General features: G+C 28.7%; 1 protein-coding gene and 1 pseudogene across 4 annotated transcripts; both read right to left on the reverse strand.

Moving 5' to 3' along the window:
• Positions 1-2,943: 2,943 nt before the first annotated feature.
• On the reverse strand, positions 2,944-5,933 carry LOC107414811 (terpene synthase 10). Of its 4 annotated transcripts, none has more exons than XM_048469480.2 (7): positions 5,569-5,933; positions 5,204-5,474; positions 4,654-5,038; positions 4,303-4,407; positions 3,879-4,017; positions 3,493-3,741; positions 2,944-3,364 (listed from the first exon to the last, which is right to left on the reverse strand). In XM_048469480.2, exons 1-7 carry the CDS (start codon positions 5,812-5,814, stop codon positions 3,059-3,061), a joined length of 1,701 nt encoding a protein of 566 aa, XP_048325437.2. In that variant the 5' UTR covers positions 5,815-5,933; the 3' UTR covers positions 2,944-3,058. The 4 variants fall into 4 exon arrangements, with proteins under 4 accessions (XP_048325437.2, XP_048325438.2, XP_048325436.2 ...); XM_048469481.2 differs by lacking the exon at positions 4,303-4,407 and adding an exon at positions 4,471-4,521; XM_048469479.2 differs by having other exon boundaries at positions 3,493-3,711; positions 4,303-4,521.
• A 2,860-nt stretch (positions 5,934-8,793) lies between these two features.
• Positions 8,794-11,470, reverse strand: LOC112491085 (terpene synthase 10-like; annotated as a pseudogene).
• Between the last annotated feature and the right edge of the window lie 8,817 nt (positions 11,471-20,287).

A 20,287-nucleotide genomic window follows, 5' to 3' on the forward strand; every position in this document is an offset into this window, starting at 1 on the left:
TTTGAGATTTGATCACAGAAATTTCAACTCCAATATGAGTCTTATATAGTAAAGTATTTGACTGATTGTTGCTTACTTGTGAGCTAGTTATAGTTTGGCATAATAACCACCACCGACAACGCTTCAGGGGTGGCCTTAACCCTTGCATATGTCAGTCAATGACTAATAAATCTAGCCGCAAGTGTGAACTCCCATTATCTCTTTCTCTCCACTCTTAATGAATAAATGGTGTTGGGGAATAAATAATTTACAACGCATCTGGGACACAAGTGATCCAGACCTTCGAGCATTAATATTATTAGTATTACTTAACACGATGATTAGCGTCTGGTACTGGTTCATATATGATTGATAGTTTTAATTGACTGATGATCATCTGCTGTGAACAAACCACATGTGCACTATGGCCCAGCAGAAGGTGTTTATTTTGCAAGCGATAAGATAGGAGCTGCCGTATGTGGTCCTAATCAAGTGGAACTTCACATAAAAAAGTACTGAATTAAAAAGCTGATGATGGTGACGATCCATTGATGGATACATGTGGTTTTCTTTTTCTGTCTGGTATGGTGTTTTCTTTTTCTGTCGGATCGGTAATAAAATCTTTTTTAATTTTTTAAATAAAATGGCATTATATCAACGTGCAAGACAAAAATGAGAAAAAGGATAAAGGAATCCATGAGTTTGAAATAGAAATACTTGCCTTTTGGGATCTACTTATAAAATTTTATAAATCTAATCCGAGTTTCTCATCTTTTTATTTCAAATGAAATATTTTAAATTTATTTGTATAATTTAATAGTTTTAATATATATCTATATATATATATATATTTGTGGCCGGTGATAATGTTACGTATAAAGGTGCTTTGACACAATTTTGATATGTAAAGGGCTTCCATATTTGCGGATATTATTGGCTTACGACTAGCCCACTCCCTGGAATATATGTTCTTGTGGATAATGATGAACTTGGGGGACCAAATAAGGAAATAAATTTGTTTAATTAGAGCATCTCTAATGGTTCTTTATATATTTAAAAATTATTTGCTACATCAGATAAATGAATAAGATTTTAAAAAAATCTTCTTCAATAGTTCTGTGCATAAGTTCTGTCAAACTGATGTGGCAACAAAAGAAATAGAAACTGTAAAGGATATTGTCTACTTTTAGAAGTTCTATTAGACATGGTGAATCAGTATTTTATTTATTTTTATTGATTTTTGTGAAAAGAAAAAAACCAATGCATGAGTTTTTGATTTTTTTAATTTAATATAATTTTAAAATAAAAAATTACACATTAGCATTTAACGACATTTTAAACAGAATTCATTGGAGAAAAATTGTCTAAAACATTATCTATTAAATAGAAAAACTGTTATATAAGCATGAATACTTTCCAAAATCTATGTTACATAGACTCCAATAAAAATAATCTTGGAGATACTCTTAATGATTTGAAAGGTTAAATCAAATGTTCTTATTTTGAGTAACAACTCATATATATGTATATATATATATATATATATAACAAATTAAAAATTTAGCCCCCTCTCTCCCTTGGCCCACTTTAAAGTCTCTGAACCAATCTTGATTTGTTTTGAGTTATCATCTACAACTGTTTTTCTTTTGGTTGTATCGTTTGGTTGTTTGTCCCTTAATTACATTATGCTACGTAGTCCTTTTTCAAGTCGATTATTTTATTTAAAAAAAAAAACAGCACGTCTTTCTTAACAATTAACTAATTCTATGTACCTATTATACTATGTACCCATTCATCATTATATTTTAGTTCAATACTCCAAATTAATTACTTTTTATAGTTAGTCTCTCTTTTATATCTATTTATAGACATGGATCCTCTCCTAATTTGGGTTTAATTTAAACTTTTAAGGATTGAAGGACAAGTGATCATCTACCCACTAGAATATTAAGATTATTTCTCAAGTGATCATCTACCCACTAGAAGATCAAGATTATTTCTCTTTTTTATTTCAAAAACTTCTAAATATAGTTAGTTTTTCAATAAATTATGTCCATTAAATACATAAGTAAACAATGGTAAACTACCTATTACTACAAAATAAAAACAAAACTATGGAATGGGAAATCTTGAAAAATAATAAAAAATTAAAAGGAGCTTTTAAAATCAGTAGGCCTTAGAATGTGAGAAGCAATATTTTATCAAACTCCTCTTTCAGTATAAGTGGCCACATAGAGGTCGAAGTAAAAGTGGATTAAGAACCTAAAAAAAAAAAAAAAAAAAAAAAAAAAATCAAAATGAATGAAAAAAGAATATCTAAAATCTGTTTGAGTATTAAACCCCCCCCCCCAAAAAAAAAAAAAAAAAAACCTGAAAAATATCATTTTTTTCAAAAAGAATAAAAATTAAAAGAATTTCACAACCACAGAAGTAATATTTCCAACATAAATTACAAATAATTTCTTTAAACAAATATTATTGGTCTTGTTTTATATTTAAATTGTATAACTTTTATCTCCAAATACTATGGTTTAGAGTGCACTTTTATTATCAAAGGTTTTTTTTTTTTTTATATAAGTATAAAATGTTAAGTATTCAAAATTTTTAAAAATTTGATAATTTATTACATTTTTTGAAAGGAGATTCATGATTATTTTATTTTTATTTTAATCCATGAATCTCTATAAAAGAAGTCAAAAAAAAAAATAAAAAAAAAATAGAAGGCTGCATTAAAGACTAAATTTATTCATTTATTATAAAATGTCCTTATATGGAAGTTTTGAAAATTAAAATGGAAGAGAAATAACCTTTGACCATACAACAGATTAGTGGCCACATTGTCATTAAATTTTTAAAAGTTTTGGTGAAGCTTAGATTAAGAGACGATTCATATCCATCTTAAATATATATATATATATATATATATATATATATTTATATACATTACAAATAATATCTTAAATATATACGTATGTGGAGGAAGAATTTAATTTGCATTATTGATTAATAGATATATCATAGGTAGCTTGGAAACCTGGGCAAAGAGCATAAAATTAACAATATTGAAGTTTAATTATGTCTAAAGGGGAATAGGTTCGATAACTGAGGATAAGACATTGTCTTTTGTGTGGCGGTCTTGAACTCCATATCCATCCCCGTATAGGTAAATGCACTGAGCCATTCTAGTCAAATTCATGGCACTTCTTATAAAAGTTTCAGAGTAAATATTACCAGCAGACTTTGCATATCCTGAATCTTCATTCATCTTCTTCCACATTTTTTCAATCAGAAATTTTATATGCTCATATGCATCTTCTTCAGAAGCACAACTTTCATGCATATAACATTGCATTGCTTTAGGAACATCGCCTCTCTTTAATTCATCCTGAATTATATATAAAAGAAAAATAATATTATGGTAGTACGTAACAAATTTATTTAATTAGTCTGTATTGATATAACAGAAATAAAATATATATTTATACTTATAATTTTGATTTAATCAGTACGTACTGATGATGTTCCTAAATCATCTGCAAGTCGAAGAACAATTGCTGAGGATCGGATTATCCCAGAGTATTCTTCCAAACGTTGCAATTCCTCTTGTGTTATAGGATTGTTAAGAAAGAAATAGGCATGCACCAGTACAAGGGGTGCGGATATTGAAACCCATGCATTTTCAATATACTCTTGCAAGGTTGGTGTGTATCCAGAATAGTACAACTTTGCCTCCTGTAAATAAGATTTACAAAGATCTGCCCACTGAACAATATTGATTTAAATATATATTAATGCCAGATCAAAATCAAAGAGAGATATATACTACCGTATTTTGAAAGTAAAATTATACTGAGTTAATAATTAATAGAAGTAATTAGTTAGAGAGATGAGATCAGTACTGAGTTTTTGAGGTACTTAATGATATGAAACTCCCGGTTCTTTAGAACGTCAAATGCCATCTCATTTATTGAATTATGAAGAGCAAGGAAACATAACTTCATGTAATCTGGTAGCCCATCCATTTCATTCATATCCCATCTGTATTCATGTATATAAATATATAGAACATTAATAAACAGAAAATTAATGAAACATATGTGCGTATATATATATATATATATATATCTAAATTCTCTTATCTAGAATCCTAAACAAACTTTTTGTCCAAAATTAATTATCATATTACCTGTAACAGGGCAATAATAGACGACATGTTATTAGTAATACGATGATCCCTGGACAATCTTGGGTAAGAAACTTTCTGCATATATATATATATATATATATCTATCTATGTGTGTGTGTGTGTATATATATACCAACCTTTGAACAGCATTTGTAAAGAGCTCCAGTTCATCCAAGGTACCATACAAATCATATATATCATCAATTGTTGTAATTAATGAAAGAATCCTTGTAGACATTCTCCTACAATATCCAAATTGAGGCTCTGATATCATTTCCATTGACCATAAGAAATTCTCAACCAACCTGTCCCTGGCAAAGCTCAATTTTGGTACCAGTCCAGTGTTGCTCCACCACCTTAATTGACATATATATATAGCAATGACTGAGGTGTATTACATATATATATATATATATATATGCATATATAATGAAAAATTAATTAATCAACCAAGAATTTAGATTAATTATCAATATTATAATTGAAACCTGTATGCATGTTTGAGATCTTCCTGGTGCGTTGACTGCACCATGTTGTAATCCAATTTCGCAAGCTCAAGTATAATAGGATTCATGTGTTTTGTGGTGTGATATACATCGATGAACCATCTGGTCTCCAATCTTGGCGTCCTCCAGTGGAGTGGAAGCTCTAATGCATGGGTTACTAAGATAGAAAGTTGTTCATTTTGGTCATCTAGCTTCTTATTTTGGATGTATTGTTTGAGATGTTTGGTGGTGAAATCTTTTGCTTCCTCCAAAGTACTTTCACCTTCTACTGAATGATATGAAGCTTCATACAGAGATAGCATTCCTTCTGTATCCTCACTTAAGCATGCCTTGAAAGTCCCTCCTTCCTTGAAACCATTAAAAACCTCTGCAAACAATTTTGATATAAATATCATTTTAATTAAAGTTATAAATTATATATATATAGTAATTTTCACATCAAGATAATCCATATTTTATAAAAAGCAGGGTATCCTAACTTGTCAAAATTGTATATATATATGTGTGTGTGTGTGTACATAATTATACGTACCTTGAGGAACCCAATAACCGTGTTGTCTTAGGAGCCTAAAATCAAGAGCTGTGGCGTATAAATTATTATTAATAATCTCGTTCCTCCATGCCTGAGTATTGTGCATGGCCTTCAAAATAGTGTGAATGTGATCCTGAAAGTGATAAGACAAGCCAAGTCTCTGCAATGTATCGATGAGATTGAGTTGAAGCAGAGGATCATCTACGGCCTCCTCAATTATCGCCCTTACTTGTTCCTTCGGCTCCTCCGCACGTTTACTGTATGTTTCTCCCTGAAGATACATACATACATATATATATATATATATACTCAAAACCATGCGTATTAATTCTTGATATATAAATACATATAATATTATATTATACCACGTAATTGTTTGATAGTGAGTGGATGTAATCAAAGTTCCAAATTGTGGGTTTGTAGTTCGCCGATCTTCGAGCAATATCCTTGGTAGTTTTCGGTGGTTGAAAGGCAGTTTTCATGGAGCATTGCTGATGTGCTTGAGCCAAAACTAGTCCAGTAGAAGAAGAAGTTGATTTTGAAATTGCAAGTGATGAGATATGCACACGAGGCATGGATATGGGAAGTGAAGCTACAAGGTGATTAGCCATTGAGAGAGAGAGAGATTATCTTTTTTCTTTTCTTTTCCTTGATCTCTTCGTAAAACCCAAAAAGAAAAAAAATTGAGACAGCTAAAAGAAATGTCTTGATCTCTTGGGTGTACATGATAATGATATACTTGGCCTTTTATAGGAGAAATATTACATGGAAGACATAATAACTTAATAGAACTTTTATGTATAAATTCAATAACCTATAATGATACATAATAACTAACTATAGTTGTTGCGTGTTTATCTTAAAGATTTGAAATTGAAATTTATTCAAAATGTTGTACATATAAAAGTTAAATTTTTTTCTTTTATATACCGCTTTGCCTCTCATCTGCTTTCATTTTTTTTTTTTTTTTTATAAAAGGTAAATGTTTCCACTTAAATTAACATAATCATATATTAATATACACAGTTGATATAATGCTTGCATTTTTTTCGGTAATAACAATGCTTGCATGTTTTAGATATTATTTCACTTTTCTTCTCCAAACTATACATTATTTCTTCTTCTTCTTCTTCTTTTTCCTAAATTGAAATACTAATTTAATGGAAAAAAATCACTTAATCATTGTATCATCACAAAACTTTTACTTGACACCTTTAATACTATCAGAAATTTTTTCCAAAAAATAAAAAGAAAAAAATTTCACATTTATTGTTACTATTTTTTTAATCAATTCTGTCTAATCAGTTAATGTGACTGATTAAAACGAACAAACATAAAGCTGCTTTCAATTTTTTTTTCCTTTTTTGGTAAATTTTAAAGTTGCTTTCAATATTGCTGTTTTTAATTGCTAAAGGGCATTAATCATTATTGGCGTGGCTAGGCATAGGACCGAGGCTGTATGAAGTACTCAAAAGTTTGGGTCCCATGTAAATAATTTTGGACACCAATTATTTTTGTTCATGTCGAGGGGGATTTAACTGGGAATTTTGTCGAGAAAGTAGTTCCTTAATTAGCTCCTAGGTCCCTGATTCAATAACATTCTTCTTTATTTGAAAAAATATATATGCATTGCACTTTCAATAAAAATCATTGAGCAACCACCACTTTCTTTTTTGTATTCATTCATCTTCTTCCATGTTTCAGTAATCATCAATTTTATATGTTCTCTAGCTTCACCTTCAGAAGCTCCAGCTTCATTCATGTAGCATTGGAACGATTTGGGAACATCACCTCAAGAGCATTGCTGACAAATGGATAACCTCTGGGTAGTCATCTACGGATTTCATGGCCTTCTCTGTTATGGGATTGGTGGCAGTGGCAAAAGCATGAACCAATATGACAGGTGTTGCCATGAAAATAGATGCGTTTTCTATATATTCTTTCAGGCTTGGCTTGTACCCCCTGTAATACCACTTTGCCTCTTGCAAATAAGCTTTACAAAGTCCTATCCACTGAACAATAATGTTCATTAATTTTTAAGATGAGATTGAGAGGGAGAGTGTATATATATATATATATATATAATAAATATACATAAGAGAATTATTAATGATAAAAATTGAAGCTAAATTGCGAATTGATGTGATGAGCAAGTTATAACATACCGAATTTTATTTGAGGAACTTAAGGATGTGGATCCCCCGTTCCTTAAACACAACAAATGGAATATCATTTACTGAGCGGCGAAGAGCAAGGAAGCATAGCTTCATGTAATCTGGTAGGTTGCATTAGCATCCCATAAAAATGAGAAAAAGAAAAAAATAAATTAAGGGCACGTTTGTTTTATAGATTAAATGGTGGAATAAAATACATATTCCTAAAATTTTGATTTTCTTTATTTGATTGGATTTTTAAATTTGTATTTCTCTTTCCTATCCAATCTCAGTTCCTCAAAATAAGGGATTTTCTATTCTTTTTAAAAAGCTTGGAATATGTATTTACTAAAATTAAAAAAAAAAAAAAAAAAGCTACTTTACAATTATTTTTTTTTATTTTTTTTTTTACGCTTGGATTTTTTTATGCTTTTTATTTTTTTTATTTTTTGCCATTTTTCTTGTCAATTTCTTTTTACTCAATGTTGGGCCAGTTTAGTTGAGCTTCTAAGAAGGTGAAAGCAGTTTTTGAAACTCAAAAACCGTTTTCGAAACTCAAAAACCATTTTCGAAAATATTTGAATAACTTTCAAATAATATTTTTAATTTTCAAAAGTGTTTCTAACCAAAGTCCATGAAAAATGACTATGTTAGAAAGCAGCTTTAAAAAAACAGAAGCAAAAACAAAAACAAAGCTATGCTAAATAGAGGCTTAAATTAAAATCCAACTATTCAATATAATATTATATTCATATTTCACGTGGCTTGTGAGTCCTAACAGTCCATTATTTGCTTTTTGAATTTTGTCACTTACGTTCATACAACCAAAATATTTTTGTTTTTATTTTTGCTTCTTCTAAAAAAAGTTATTCTTCTTTAATTTTGGTTAAAAATGCTTCTAAATACCAAAAGCACTTCCTAAAAATTATTCCGATGCTCCAAAAAATAGCTTTTGAGCCTTAATAGTTTTTGGGCTTTCCAAAAGTTATACCGAATAGAACAAATCTGATTTCATTTTGTTTTAGATTTTAAATTATCTGATCTGACTGTATTATGAACTTTCGTATATTAAACATTGGGCAGTGGCACAGTGGGCGATGGAGTGACATTGGCCAAAACCAGCTGCTTTTTCTCCATTGGTCAAAGTAATCACCCATTGAAAATTTAATTTACTTTTGAAGGGTTTGCATATGAACTTAAACCCATGAATAAATTATAATATTTACACACACACACACGCACGATGAGTAATATAATGATGATTTTTTTTTATTTTTTGATATGAAATGATAAATTGGACAAAATTCGTAATATTAAAAAAAAAATTTAAAAACGGCTTTGTGTATGCTTATAAAGATGCAATTCAACTAATGATTTAAAATTAAAAAATTGAGTTAACCTTTACCATTTATGCATTAATAACCATATTCCTAACACATCAAAAATTCATATATGATAACAAATTTAGTTGATTTGATAAATTGTTGGCCACACTAAGTCACAACATGATCAGCAATATGAACGTAATTAACAAATTTGTAATCACCATTCTAATTAAGGGGAATGGGATTTAAGAACAATGATAAAATGCGGTCTTTGGTCTCTGCCTCTTCAATACTATGTCCATCTCCAGAAAGGTACATGTACTGGGCTGTCCTACCAAGATGCATTGCTCTTTCAACAAAAATTTTGGAGAAATAAGAATTTGAATTTGTTGCTTTATATTCATTCATCTTCTTCCACGTTTGGTCAACCAAAAACCTTATGTGTTCCCGAGCATCAGCTTCAGAAGCACCAGTCTCCTTTATATAGCATTGGATTATTTTGGGAACATCACCTCTTTTTATCTCATACTGAAGCAAGCAAAAACAAAAACAAAAAACATTTTAAGAGAGATTGTTAATATATCTTATATATATAAAATAATAATAATTAAATTTAAGTAAAGTAGGAGAGTATCATGTTTGCGCTTACAGGTGATGTTTTTAGGTTATTTGCAAGTCTTAAGACAACTCCTGACCACTTGACAATATTGGGGTACTCAACCAAGGACTTGAGGACCTCTTCTTCTATGGGGTTGGTGGCTGTAGCATAAACATGAAGCAGTATAACAGGTGCTGATATTGAAATGCATGCATTTTCAATATATTCTTCCACCGTTGGTTTGTATCCACTGCAATACCACTTTGCCTCTTGCAAGTAAGCTTCACAAAGACCTGCCCACTAATTAGCCCACTAATTAAAGGATTTATACTCGGAAATAATATGAACTAAATGTAGACAATTCTAAAATTGCCAAAGTTAATTGATTATTATAGTTGAAGCAGATTTGATAATAATAATAATAATATATATATATATATATATATATATGCATATATACCATATTTTTAAGGAATTTAATGATGTAGATCCCCTGTTCCTTGAAGACATCAAAGGCAATCTCATTTATTGAATGGTGAAGAGCAAGGAAGCATAGCTTCATGTAATCGGGTAGATGATCTATTGCATTTACATCCCATCTGAAAACATATAAACAAATTGCAAAAGAAAAAAATAATAATAATAAGTTTTAGCCGTTTGAATCACATGTCAGGAATACACACACATACAAACCTTTCAACAGCGGTTGTAAAGAGCTCCAATTCATCCAAGGTACCGTAGACATCATATGTGTCATCAATTACAGTAATCATTGCATTAACAATGGCAGACATTCTCCTACAATATCCCAGCTCAGGTTCGAATGTCAATCCCACTGTCCATAAGAAGCTCACCATTACTCTGTCCCTCGCATAGCTTAAATTTTCCCCAAGCCGACTGTTCCTCCACCACCTACATATAACTCATATACATATACTATAATTTTGATTTGGACTTTGTAAAGCCTTTTGTGCATGAACATTTTTTTCAGCATTGATAAGCTAGGAAAGTTGGGGATCGAAAATTAAAATAAGATATATATATATATATATATATATTTGGTTGTGGCTATATAACCTGAAGACATATTTCAAATCTTCTTGGTAAACGGCTTGCAGCATGTTGAAATCCAATTTAGCAAGCTCAATCAGGATAGGATTAACCATGGATTGTTGGTTATCGCAAAGTTCGATGAACCACCTGGTTTCCAACCTAGGGACCCTCCAGTGCAGTGGAAGCTCCAAGGCATGGCTTACTTGTTTGGCAAGAAATTGATCTTTGTTGTTGATCTGTGTTTGCAAGTATTGTTTGAGATATTTGGTGGCGAAAGCTTTTGCTTCCTCCAAAATAGTTTCACCTTGTGTCAAATAATATGAAGCTTGGTATAAAGATAACATTCCTTCTGTATCCTTACTTAAGCATGCCTTGAACTTCCCTGTTTCGTCCTTGAAAACGTTGAAAACCTCTGTGCATTGAAATGGTAAGTAAGTTTCTACAAATTACTTTATGGTCTTAAAAGTAATGATATATATATCCATGTTGTCTTAGAAGCCTAAACTGAAGAGCAGTGGCATATAAATTGTTGTCCAAAATCTTCCATGCCTCCTCGGTAGTATTGTGTATGGTCTTCAAAATAGTCTGAATTTGATCGGCAAAGTGATAAGACAAACCAAGCCTCTGCAACATATCGATGAGTTGGAGTTGAATTAAAGGATCATCATCTGCAGCCACTTCAACCATCACTCTCACTTGCTCCTTCAGCTTATTCGCACGTCTCTCGCATGATTGTCCCTGTTAATTTGCAATAATTAGTTAATTAGTTAGTATTATCAGCAAATCAAAAACCATCATCATAATTATGCAAAAACACTAGTACTACTAAACTAGCTAATTAGTTTATACAGTATAGTCGTTTCTTAATGACTGGATGTGATCAAAGTTCCAAATTGCGGGTTTATAGTCTACGGATCGCCGACCACCAATATTAGTGGTGTCTGGTCCGAAAGCAGTTTTGGTTGCAGTGGTCGTGCTTTGCTGGGCATGGACGACAACTCTGGATTTTGCAAGTGAGATTGGAGGCATACAAGGTTGTAATCTAGTACTAAAAGCACTATTGCACAAAGGGAGGGAAAATGCAGAAAGGTGATGAGCCATTTGGAGAGTTTTGATGGACTATTCTTCCTGCCTGCGGCCTTGCTTTTTCACATATTCTATTGGATTTATATATGATAAGCCTATATATAGATTGACATGGATGTCTGTCTACGGTGCTTTTTCATTTAGAAAACATATCAAAAAAGAAATTTTAAAAAAAAAAATCCCTAGTAAAAAAAATTACTACTAATGCATATTAATTAACATAGAATCGTGAATCAAAAAAGCGTAAGGAGAATTCTAAACTCGAGATGATGAGATATAATTAATTCACTGATTAGATGACAGTAGATCCCCATTAAATTGTCACTTGCCTTTTATAGAACTCCAAGCCTCTTATCTTTTTAATAAAATATCAAGAATATTTACCCATTTTTTTGATTAGTTGTGGATAATATTTTATTGGGTCTTTTGCTTTGTGGGTATATATATATATATATATTAATTTTATGATCCGAATTTAAATTCTTCTCATCTCCAATATAAGAGACAAAGTTGATTGGGCTTAACTTAAAATAATTCAATCTAATTCTAACTTATAGAACAAAATTCGCCCACAGAATAAGAAGAAAAAAATTGTCAAAATGAAAAAGAACAAAATTATGATCCAATAATACTACAATTAATTTGTTTATTTAATTTTTAATAATTATTGCATTTATCTATCCATTTTTTCTTTTTGGGGCATAAATTTATTCTTGCATTTAGGTTATAATAATATTTTTTTTGGTTTTTAAATTATAATAATTTGTTAAACATTAAAGTATTAGTACAATAAGTGGTAACACAAATTTGATTATACAAATAACAAATCTAGTTTTTTAGAAAAAAAAAATATTATATATAATATTAAAAACTAGTTAAAATGAAATTGAAATTAGATATACGGACATGGCTTGATATTTATACCATTTTGATTATCCATATTTTTAGTAAAAGCAATTCACCAAAAATGATAATGATAATAATAATAATAATAATAATAAAGAAAAACAAATCTAATCATACAGATCTCACTGGGCCGAATTTCGTTGCACGAGATAGACATTAATATGAAAGTTATCAGTCCCAGCCAAAATATTATGCCATTTTCAATTTTTTTTTTTAATTATCTTAATTTATCCTCATTATCTGAAATTCGTTGCATGAGATAGATATTGATCTGAAAGTTATCTGTTCCTGCAAAATATTATGCCATTTTCAAAATATTCTTTTTATTTAAATTATCTTAATTTATCCTCATTATCTTATATGAACTGAGTGGTAGAGTAATCTTCCATAGCTAAAAAGTTGAGGAAGAAAAACAAAGATCAACCTACTCTCAAAATGAAAGGTGATACCTACTAAAGGCGGCAAGCTTCATCTACTTGCAGCCGTTTTCAACTCTTTGTTTACCGAGGCTCTTCTGGTCAAGTCCTTCAAAAGTCCACTCGATTTTATATGTTAAAACCTTTAATTTATAATCATAGGGATATAGCAAATAATTGTGTGGCTTTCATTTTTAGAGTCCACGTTAGAAAATATTATTGCTAACCAGTGGAACACTTTGAGGTTCACTCATCTATTTTTCTTTTTTTTTTTTGGTATATTGAAAATTTTTTCCATGAAAAAATATTTATCTATATTTAATAGGCTATATTAATTTTTCAATTGATAACATAATAATAGTTTATATTTGAGTAATATTATATGCACCAACTAATTTATCAAGTTATTCATTAAATATACATATGCTATTATTTAATAGATTAATATATTAATATAATTTAAAAATAAATAAATTAACTTTTAAAAAAATAAATATAATTAAATATAATTTAATCATATAATAACATATACATATTTAATAAATAACTTGATAAATTAGTTAGTCCCGTTAATATTATGTTTTTACATTTACGTTTGAGAATGTTTTGGACAAATAAAAAAAATACTATATATCTATACAATATACATCAGTAATTTTCTTGTCTACTGTTATCTCTCATGCCACCAATTATTGTCTGTTGTAATTTTAATTGCTGAGATCTTTTACACTATCATCATCCAGACAATGCCAAAAACGTCTGTCGATACTTTTATGAACAATATCTAAAGGAATCCAAGATTCAATGTTAAGCACGTGGATAGTCAAAAGCACCTGGATAGTCAAAAGGCTATTGTTTACTTTATATATTACCCCACAAATATTGGTTCAGTGACTGACATTATATAATAGAAAACATTATTTTATTTCTATAAAAAAAAAAAAATCTCAATATTTTTCATTCCACTTTTTTAAAAGATTTTTCGTTTAAAATTTATTTTATAAAATCTAATTTATATTCTAAATTAATATCATAAAATTTATATTTAAATAGCATAAATTAATAACTATTAAAATATTATATATTAAATTAATTATAATTTAAATACTGAGCGTTAAATAGTATAAACATAATTTTATAAAATGATTATAAAAAATACATGAAAACTATAAATATTAAAAAATTGATAATCTATTTAGAAACATAAAAAATATATCATACGATATATCTAGTACTGCTAAGTAATGTATAGTATTCTAATATACCACTAGATAATAAAAGGAAAATAAATTTATTGGATGAATCGACCTCACAATCTTTAACATCCTAAAGGTAAAGTGGCAATACAAAATTGTGGGATAAGCCTATTTTACGATTTTTATTGTACAAAATGTATCGTGACAATAATAAAATTGTAGGATGATCCCATCTCACGATCTTTAGCATATTGTAGAAATCGTGGTAAACCTCCGTGCTATTATATAAATACTAAACCAAACTACTAGTATTATATGATACATCAATTAAAAACAAAAGTACAATATTTTCAAAATCTTATTTTCCACTTTTCCAACAATATTGTACTAGGAAGCATAATTTAATATTCAAATTTAACTATGTATTTAAATACTTCAAAAATTGCAAATCATCCTTTCCTGCAAAAATATAAATACCAATAGTGAAATATATATATATATATATATATATATATATATATATATATATATTATGAATCATTTTTAAGGATTTAAAAATATAAAACATTTAAACATTTTTTAAAATATATAATTTTCAATCTGCTTTCTCAAATAAATTATTTCTTAAAATGACTAAAATATCGATATAATTATCAAAATATTTTAATATGAATATTCACAAGTTCATTATAAACTCATTAGAATTTGAAACCATTACAAATGTTATAAAAAATAACGTAAAATGATAACACATATACTTAAAAGTCAGTAATTTATATATGCATAAAATAAAGATTTAAATGAACCCTTATATATATATATATATAATATCCAAACCATATATATTGTATTAATATATCCAAATTTATTTAAAAATATAATCACTCACTGATATTGCTGATGCTCACTTATGCTCATTCGCAAGGTCGTCTTCAAGTTCAATACGAGTGCTTATAATATATATTATTTACAAAAACATTAGTGTATACCTAAAACCGTTTCTTATCATGACACCAAAATTTCAAAAAAATATATATCTAAAAAAGTAAAAACAAAAATTAGAGCTGTTGAGTATTGGTACTTGAAAAACCTGCAAAAAGATTTGTTTAAAAATATATAGCTGTTCATAAAAGTAAGGAAAAAAAATTAAAAGAAATGTAACTAAGAAATATTGTATAGATGCTTAATTAGCTATTTAAAAATGTTAATATATATATATATATATATATATATTTCCCCCCTTTTTTTATCATCAATTTTTATTTTTATTTTTTTCTTAAAGCTGGTCACTCAAAGTACCATAAAGATGGGGAACAAAATTTTAGTCTTCATGTTTGTTTTATTTTGTCAATTAACACCAGCTATATGTCTAATACTAATTAATGCATGTAAATTAGTTCATCATCATTTCGATCATCTTTCGTATGAGGTCGTTGGACGGAAAAGTTCTTTAAGATGTTAATTTGGTGGTGAAAATATATCTTTTGCTTCCTCCAAATTAAGTACTTTCACCTTCTATCAAATGGTGTGTATATGAGCTTGGCATTCACATAGAGATAGGATAGCATGCATTCCGTATATCAAACTGCGGGTTTGGTACTGCAGCAGGTTCATATATGATTGGTGGTACTGGTAGTATGCACATGATTTAGCGTTTGGTACCGACTACTGGTTCATATTTGATTGGTAGTTTTAATATGGATTGCTGATGGAATATATATTTGTCTACTTGCCTTTTGGAATCTACATATTGCCTTCTATAGCCCTAATCCGAGTCTCTCATCTTTTTATATATATCCAATGAAATATCTCTTGTGGCTGGTGATAGTGATACTATGTATAAAGGTGCTTGGACACTATTTTGATATATTTGCATACATTATTGGCTAGCCCTGCTCCGCGAATATGAACTTGGGGACCCGAAAAAAGAAAAAACTTTGAATTCAATTATTTTAAATAAATTAAATCGAATGCTCTTATTTGCAGTAAAAAACAGGTTTAGCCACTAACATGTTTTTTTCACTTTAAAGTGCGAACTTAGAGCAGCCTGATTTGATATGAGTCACATCAGCCACTAACATGTTTTTTTCATTACATTATTATTTTCTATTATTTGGTTGTCTGTCCCTTGCTTACTTTTAAATGCCAGATATATCCTTTCCTTTTTTACACTGGCGGATTCACCAAGGGAGGCGGGCGGCAAGCGACCCCTTCAATTTATTTTTTATTTTTAAAAAACTTTTATATCTTTTCCCTTTCTTTCTTGTAATACCATTAGTGCCCCTTTCATTTTCATTTTTATTTTAAAAAGGTTATGTCAAGTTCCTTTTTATTACATTATTTTTTATTAAAAAATTATTTTATTTTCTTCTGATTATTCATATCATTTGATTTGATGGGTTAGTTTTCAATTTAGTTAATATATTTAATAATTAAATTATTGTTTAAGTGTTTTTAAGTTATCTTTTGTTAATTTTATTTCTTCATTTCCTTTTTTTTTCAGATTTTTTTTAATTCTCTAATTTTATTCTGCCTCAAAAAGCTTGTTTGTTTTTCTATTAACAATTGTTTATGTGTTATTATTGAAGACAATAATTTAAGCTATTTACAAAAAAATAATTTATAGCTTAATATATAATGCCCCTCTCTATTTTTTTTTAAGATCCGTCAAAAAGAGTCGTTTCTTTTATTTCAAAAAACAGCACGTCTGGAAGAATCCAACAATTATTGGTACATGGCATGTTTAATAATTAATTAATTCTATGTGCATATTGTATATATTATGTACCCACTCATCATCATATTTTTTAATTCAACACCCCCAAATTACTTTCTATAATTAGTCTCTCTTAAAATTTTAAGTAATGAGAAGTTAACAGACAAACAAATTAAAATTTTCTCTAAAAGTCCAGATATGTATCCACCTTTAATTTCGACCAACTTAGCATTAGGGTAATCATATGGATGGGTCCTACATAAATAATATTACATGTTTAATAATAAATTATTTATTACACCATATCATTTATGCAATCGATTACATATAAAAGTTAAAGTTTTTCTTCTTATAGACCTCCTTACCTCCATCTATTTCTACTTCTTTTTTGGTAAAAGATAAATATTTCCACTTAAATTAACATACTTGTATAATATATATATATATAGTTGATATAACGCTTGCATCTTTTTTTGCTCTTTTTCTTTTCCATTCATCTTTTGCATGTACATGAAAGTGTAATATACTTGGCCTTTTATAGGAGTGATATTATGTGCAAGTAATAATTATGTACTGTCATTTATGTTACTTCCAAATCACCATATAGCTATATTCAATAATCTATAATAATATACAACGTTAACAATTATTGCTTGTTTATCTCCATGATTTAAGATTAAAATTTATTCAAGATTTTGCACATTTTTGTTGGATTATTTAATAATATATAGAAATGATTTAAGTCTGAGAGAAGTTAATAGACTAAATATATTAAAAATTTCTCCCAAAGGTCCAAATAAGTATCCACCTTTGATATCGTCCAACATAGCATTAGGGCAGCAACGAACTAAAGCATGTGGATGGATTCTAGATCAATATTATTATGTATCTATGATGAATGGCTTGTTACACCATACCATTTATATAATATTTACATATAAAATTTAAAGTTTGTCCTTTATAGACCTCCTTGCCTCTCACCTATTTCTACTCCCTTTTTTTTTTTTTTTTCACTTTCATTTGGTGAAAGATAAATATTTTCACTTAAGCTTAGTAGAAGAAACTTAACCATTACATCATCATAAAGCCTCTAACCTAATACCTTAAACACTATTAGGAGTTTTGATTAATATATAAATATATATATATATATATATATAAATTTTACATTTCTTATTACTTTATTTTTCATCAATTCAGACTAATCATTTTACATGATTAAGAAAAAAAGAAAAAAAAAGTCTAATTAGCTTTTAGTTTGCGACTCATTGAAATGAGAAATATAAAGTTGCTTTCAATTTTTTTTTTCCTTTTTCCGTAAATTCTAAAATAGCTTTCAATATTAATATTTTTTTATTTTGATAAGGGTTAATTGTACTTTAATACCGTGAGTTAATTGTACATTAATATTTAGTACATTAATAACCTAAGTACTAATGTACAATTAACTCATAAGTCAAATTTATTACAAATTAATCCACTAAAAGGGTTGATTTTGTTATAGATGAGTCAACATAATTTGTTTTTCAAGAAAAAAATTATTTTCTTTTAAAAATATATATATAGTTTTTTATTTTATGTTTTGAAAAATAAATCATGATATCCGCACGACATCAGCATACTTATATCATCTAACGGCAAAGTTAACATTGTTAGCCAATTTGATCGATTTGTAATAAATTTGAAATTTTATATTCAATTAGCGCAAGTTCAAACTTAGGGTTCAATACATGTAATTCTAAAATTTTAAGGTACTAATGTACAATTAAATTTTTTGAAAATATGTAAGAGGACATTAGAGCATCTTCATTGGTTCTGACTATTGTTAGATTTTTTTTTTTCCACATCAGAAAAATATACAGGCACTCAAAAAAAAATTCTCTAATATCAGTCTAAACACTATGTAAAGTTGATATAGTAAGAAAAAAATATAGACACTGCAAGATAACCATCTACTTATGAAGAGTTTGTCAGAAATTGTAAAGTTACTTTAGAATCAAAATTTTCTTTAAACAATAATTTTTTCAAAAAAGAAGAAACTTAATAAAATACATAAATAATTAATAGTTATAAATAACAATTTGCAAATTAGTATTTGAAAATAATTTTAAAATGAATTATACTTTTATGCTATTTAAATATAAACGATGTCAATTTATACTCTACATAAATAATAACCTATCTTCTTAGTTATTATTGGCATGGCTAGACCTTAACCATATGGATTGGATTGTCCAAAAGTTTGGGCACATTGAAAATACTTTTGGACACCAATTATTTTTGTTTATATTAAAGAGTATTTAACTTAGACTTGTGTTGAAAAAATTGTTTCTTTATATATTTTTTTTAAATGAACTATATTTTTATACTATTTAAATTTAAACAATATCAATTTTTATATATAAACAGTAAACTATATTTATAATTAAAGATATTTTTAATCATTATTGGCGTAGCTAGGCCAAGGCCATATGGATTTTTTATTTTATTTTATTTTATTTTTTAAGCTAAAAGCCGAGGCCATATGGATTGTCCAAAAGTTTGGGCCCCTTGTAAACATTTTGGACGCCAATTTCTCATGTTTATATGGAGTGGGGTTTAACTTGGATTTTTGTGTATATTGGTGGGGGGGAGAAGGCTCGTACACCATTGACCCCACCCACCACAGTGCGACTTGGCGGTTCTTAAGGCTCAATAGCATGCTTCGTAAAACGTGTGGCACGGTTAGCGTGCTTCGTTTTTGTGCCAAACGTGGATGGCTTTATTTAATACTGTTCATGGCTGTAGTACATGTTGCCAAAGGCCAAACATACCCTGCATGAGCATATGGGAAGTACTGAAACAAGTAGCTGATGATGGTGACTCTCCATTTATAGATGCATGGGAATCTTCTCCGCGTTCTCCAGTTCTTTATCCAACATGATAAAAATCTTATTTCATTGTAAAAGTAAGATTTCATTGTAAAAGTAATTATTTTTTTAAGAAGATAGCATCATATCCAAACGCAAGATAAGTTAAGCTGAGAATGGAAAAAAGGGATTAAAGATTCATGAGTTTTAGATGGAATATATATTTGACTGCTCTTGCCCTTTTGGAATATACTTTTTGCCTATAAAAACCTAACCCCGAGTCTCTCATTAATTTTTTTTTTTTTAATTTTCAGTGAAATATCTTAAATTTAAGTTGTAATAATATATATATATATATTTATATATATATATATATATATATTATGGCTGGTGATAATATTATGTATGAAGGTGCTTTGGACACCATCTTGATATACAAAGGGCTTCGTACTTGTTCAAGCAAAAAAACAGAAGGGTTCATACTTGAATACATTATTGGCGTACGGCTAGCGCTCCCCATGGAATATGTTCTTCTACATAATTATGAACTTGGGGACCCAATAAGAAAATAAAGTTTATTTTATTAACTTCCAATACAGTTTTTTTTTTATTTATTGCTATGCTCCCAGACACTTTTTGTCCTTTGGTAGACTTGAACTAGCGTTGTAAGCGTAAATAGCTATCACACTCATTGTGTACAAAATGAAATATGGAATACTCTAATATTCAGTAACAACTCATATAATAAAGAACGAAGCTGCCGAGCTCATTTGGTTGAGGTGGCCA

Source organism: Ziziphus jujuba, chromosome 8 (genome assembly GCF_031755915.1).
Source record: "Ziziphus jujuba cultivar Dongzao chromosome 8, ASM3175591v1".
NCBI lineage: Eukaryota > Viridiplantae > Streptophyta > Magnoliopsida > Rosales > Rhamnaceae > Ziziphus > Ziziphus jujuba.